Source organism: Penaeus japonicus, unplaced genomic scaffold (genome assembly GCF_977035675.1).
Source record: "Penaeus japonicus unplaced genomic scaffold, GWHDUDI00000001_assembly GWHDUDI00000003, whole genome shotgun sequence".
NCBI classification, from domain to species: domain Eukaryota; kingdom Metazoa; phylum Arthropoda; class Malacostraca; order Decapoda; family Penaeidae; genus Penaeus; species Penaeus japonicus.
In genome coordinates, this window is record NW_028234405.1 from 6,407,259 (window position 1) to 6,412,258 (window position 5,000).

Consider the following 5,000-nt stretch of genomic DNA (forward strand, 5'->3'; position numbering starts at 1 on the left):
TCTCTCTCTCTCTCACGCTCCTCTCTCTCTCTCTCTTATCTCTCTCCTCTCTCTCTCACTCCCTCCTTATCTCTCTCTCTCTTTCTCCTTCTCTCTCTCTCTCTCTCTCTCTCTCTCTCAGCGCGCTTCTCCTCTCTCTCTCTCTCTCTCTCTATCTATCTATCTCTATCATATCTATCTCTCTCTCTCTCACTCCTCTTCTCTCTCCTCTCTCTCTCCTCTCTCTCTCTCTCTCTCTCTCTCTCTCTCTCTCTCTCGGCTCTCTCTCTCTCTCTCTCTATAAATAATCTATCCTTTTATCTTTCTCTCTCTCTCCTCTCTCTCTCTCTTCTCTCTCTTTCTCTCTCTCCATCTCTTTCTCTCCCTTTCTCTTTCTCTCCCTCTCTCTCTCTCTCTCTCTCTCTCTCTCCTTTTCTCTCTCTCTTTCCATTTTTCTCTCACTCCATTTCTCTCTCTCTCTCCATTTCTCTCTCTCTCTCCATTTCTCTCTCTCTCTCTCTCTCTCTCTCTCTCTCTCTCTCTCTCTCTCTCTCTCTCTCTCTCTCTCTCTCTCTCTCTCTCTCTCTCTCTCTCTCTCACTATCTTTATCTCTCTATATATATCTCTTTCTCTAAAATAAGTCTTAGATGCCTTTTTGAAAATCAGATTATTTACCAAGAGACAATAGATCTCGTTACTCCCATTTTTTTTCTCTTCTACACACTTTGCTTTCCGCAATAAGGGCCTTTTTCCCTTGCACTTCCTGCAAAACTGGGTTATTTTCCCCTTTGCGGATGTGCGAGTCATGGGTGATTCTGAACATCCACGCCCACACGCCCACAGATATATGTATACATTTATCCTCTTCTCCTCGCTGGCTCTCCTCTTTCGCCTCTCCCATTCCCTCTTCAGCTAATACTCTCCCACCCTTTCGTACATTCCTCCCTCCTCCCCATTCTCTCCCATATTGGCACCTGACAGTCCCCTTACCACCACTTACCCCCCCTCCCTTCCAACACTCTCTCGTCACCTCTCCCACACCCCCACCCACCCCGTGTTTCCCTCTTCCACCACACTCTGTCCAACATTGACATCTTATAACCACCTTTACCCCAACTCCCCCCCCCCACCACCACCACCCGTATTTCCCCTTCCTCCGCACTCCTCCACCTCTCCCCAGATTCTCCCACTCTCCCACATTCGTCCACCTGCCCTCCCACACACTCCCATCTCCCCCACACCCCTACACTCACCCCTCCCCTATTCGTTCACATGCCCCCCCCCACTCACAGATATCCTCCCCACCCACCCACCCACTTCCTACTCCTCCCCCCTACCTCAATTCGTTCCTACCCCCCTCCCCCCAGTTTCCCCCTCCGTCCCACTCTCCCCCACACTCCACGCTCCTCGAACACGCCCCCTCCCCCCCCACCCTCGTGTTTCCCAATCCTTGCTATTCTCTCCAACACTCCCATTTTTTTTTTCCACACTCCTTCTCCTCCTCCTACACTCCTCCCACACTCCTCCACCTCTCCCCAGACTCCCACACTCCCCCACCTCCTACTATACTTTCCCCTCCCCTCCCACACACTCCCACCTCCCCACACCCCACACCCCACCCCCACTCAATCACACGCCCCTCTCCCTCCCCACCCCACCCCACCCACACACATACACATATCCTCCTCCTCCTCCACCCACTTCCTACCCCCCCCCTCCCCTCCACCTGCCTTCGTTCCTACCCCCCTGACCCCCCCCCCTACCCCACCTCGCGGTCATGTGTAACGTTGACCTTTAAGTTTTTTTGTTTTTTTTTTTACAATGTACACCTCACGTGTACTGCAGCTGAGTAAGGGAAATGAGTGTGTATTTTTTATCATTGTTTTGTGTATGTGTGTGTTTGTGTGTGTTTGTATGTGTGTGTGTGTTTGTGTGGGTGTGTGTGTGTGTGTGTGTGTGTGTTTGTGTGTGTGTGTGTGTTTGTGTGTGCTATAGGTGTGTGTATGTACGCAGCTAGGTCTGCGTATATACATTTACATAACGCCGTCTTGTACATATCTGAAAACTATGAATAAAACAATGATACACACGAAACGCACCTGCACCGGATGCGACCATGTGTACAATCACACATTCCTTGTCACAACTTTGTTTCAAGTATCTATCTATCTGTCATTTGTCTGTATTTATCTCTCTATCTCTACTTTTCTCTCTCTTTATCTTTCTCTATCTCTCTCTGTCTTTCCCTTCCTCCCTCTCGCTCTCTATCTCTTTGTCAACCCAACCCCATCCTCTCTCTCTCTCTCTCTCTATCTATCTATCTATCTATCTATCTTTATATCTATCTATCTCTCTATCTATCTATCTATCCATCTATCTATCTATTTATCCTCATATATATGTATACACGCGCATCCAACTGTATTAGCCAATGCTTTATACATTCATCTTATATCCGCTAAATTATCCATCATCTGCCTTTACTGTCCTTTGTGAATATCATGCAGCAAGTACATTTACTTAATCGCATTAGTCTTGGTTTCACGGTCTTTCTACATACACACATACGCACGCACATACACACACACACACACGCACACACACACACACACACACACACACGCACATAAGTAACGGTGAATCCAAAGCTTCTCTCACTGTCACGTTATCGAGTTCGGTCACGGCTTTGTCTCTTAATTCCTACTCGTCACGATTAAGAAACCCCGAGTTTGGGAGGATGTCAATTATTGAAGGGAAAGGATCTTGGAGAGTACGTTGTAAAATAGATGATGTGCTAATATACGTGAGTGATGTGTTTGATGTTTGCATTGTTGGTTTTATGATGTGCGCTTCCGGTGGTCTTTGTTGGACATATCTGACGGCGGAAAATGACTTGTCGGTGAAAATGGCAAACGCGCAACGGGTTTTAATGGTGTGTTTGCGGTTTATTAGGAAGAGTAAGAACGGTAGGAGGAACGAGGGGTGGGGTGGGTGTGGGGGGAGGGTAAGGGGAGGAAGGGGGAGGAGGTAGCTAGTGGCCGCGGCCCGACCGAGAGTTCAGTTAGATGTGCGAGCCCGCAGAGTTAGCGCGTCCCGTAGCCAGTCCTTTCGACGCACGTAAGATCGCCGGTGTCGATCGCTCCGTGTCGTGTTGTATCGCTGTTGTTGTTTGTTTATTTGTTATTGTTGTTGTCGCTGTTGGCGGTGCTGTGCTCAGCGAGCGTGTGATGGGGAGGCTGACCCGAGGCTGCAGCAGGGTTGCCCTCGTCGAGCGTGTGTGAGGCAGAGGAGAGGCTCGTGGCGAGAGAGAGAGAGACGAGGGGGGGTGGCGGGTGAGCAGCGCGCGTGTGGCCCCCCCAGCCCCTGCCTCCCTCCCTCCCTCCGTCCCTCTTCTACCGTCAGCTGAGGGGGACGACGGGGTTCGGTGCCAGGAATAGTGTGTATGAGTGTGTGATGTAGAGTGGCGCACCTCAGGAAGGAGGTGTTACTGCTGGTGCCAAGGCCAGCGCCGCCGCCACTACCTGTCCCGGCGCCGCTCAGCGACTACCGAGCCGCATTTCACATAGAAAACACTGACTTTCCTTGCTATTGATCCGAGGCGTTATTGTCACGGACGTGCGGCGACGAGGACGCCTCCTCGAGCGCCGAAGGAGGAACGCGGACGCTGCGTGAGCCTCGCCTGTCTTTGTGGGAGCCCGGCTGAAGGGCGGCGGGAGCTCGAGTCGCCGCGGAGGGCAACACCGCCACCCCATGTAGGTTGCGTGGAGTAAGAGCACACGTGTGCGCAGTGTGTTGTGGCGGCCGAGCCCCTCTCGCCGCCACCGCCGCCGCCGCCGCCGCCGCCACTGCCGGCCGTCGAGTGCCGGGCGCTGAGTGGCGAGTGCTGGCCGGGCGACCTTCTCTTATCACACTGAGGTGTTGTGCTGCCACTCGGGAGTTGCCACATCGTCAGTATCTCCGGCGACGTGGCCCAGAAACGGGTAATACTGGAGGAGCCTCCGGGTTCCCACGAGGAGGCCGGGGCGCTCCTGGCGAGCGGCCCGGCCTCCTGCGCCGGCAGCAGCGAGGAGGGCGAGGTGGAAGGGCGAGGGCCAGGGGGGCGGCGAGAAGGCAACCCCTTCCGGTACCGCGGGCGGACGGTGTCCACCGAGTACGGGTGTGGGCGGGTGCCAGGGAAGCAGTCGAGCTTGGACCTGGTGCGGGGCTCGCGGCGCATTACACAGCGACCTGACGGCGACCAGCACCTCCCGCAGCGCAGCTTCTCCTTCAGGGAAAGGTCAGACTCGCTCGGAGGCGCGACCTCCCTCCACCCGCAGGCCTCCAACCACCCCGCCCACGCCCACGCCCACCACCTGTCTATGGACCTTGAGCTTCCGGGCTCCACATTACGGCAGAATCTCACCGTCAATCACTCGTTCCCCGACCTGTACGACATGGCGGGCCGCGAGAAGCTGCCCCGCACGCTCTCCACCTCGGCGCTCCGCATCAAGAGCCGATCTACGTTCTGGGAGAAGTTCTGGCAGAGTCACCAAGAAGCCCGACTCGGGAGTAAGCTGTGAGTACCTGGCAGGGCAGGGCAGGGCAGGGCAGGGCAGGGCAGGGCAGGGCAGGGCAGGGCAGGGCAGGGCAGGGTAGGGCTAAAGGCAAGAAAGGGAGCAGGCCGTACCGCCCGCCCGGTGGCTCACGTTTCGGGAGTGTTATGTAGGCTAGGCAGTGTTGATTCGCATACCGTTTTGTTTGTTTACGACTCCCTTGTTGCGGAAATGAGTGTGGCGATTGCATAGTAACACACACGCACATGCACGCACATATACATACATACATACATATACCTGCACAAACGCATACGCTTCCCCCACCCCCCACCCCCCACCTCAACACACACAGACGCACACACGTGTATTTATAAATACAAACAGTCCACTCCCTCGCAGATCTACAGTACACACTCCAATACGCAAGCATGGACATAAAATGCACACACACACACACACACACACACACACACACACACACACACA

The 5,000-nt window shown here is 54.1% G+C and overlaps 1 protein-coding gene across 10 annotated transcripts in view; it reads left to right on the forward strand.

The window, feature by feature from the left end:
- dnc (phosphodiesterase dunce) overlaps positions 1-5,000 on the forward strand; it is a 633,444-nt gene that overhangs the window by 488,584 nt on the left and 139,860 nt on the right. Inside the window, exon 1 of one of the 10 annotated variants that reach the window (XM_043027371.2) lies at positions 4,270-4,534. The exons of the other annotated variants lie outside the window; for them this stretch is intronic. Within the exon in view, the coding sequence (XP_042883305.2) occupies positions 4,338-4,534 (197 nt within the window). The 5' untranslated portion in view covers positions 4,270-4,337. Of the gene's footprint in view, positions 1-4,269; positions 4,535-5,000 lie in introns of those variants that run through there. 10 annotated transcript variants of the gene reach the window in all.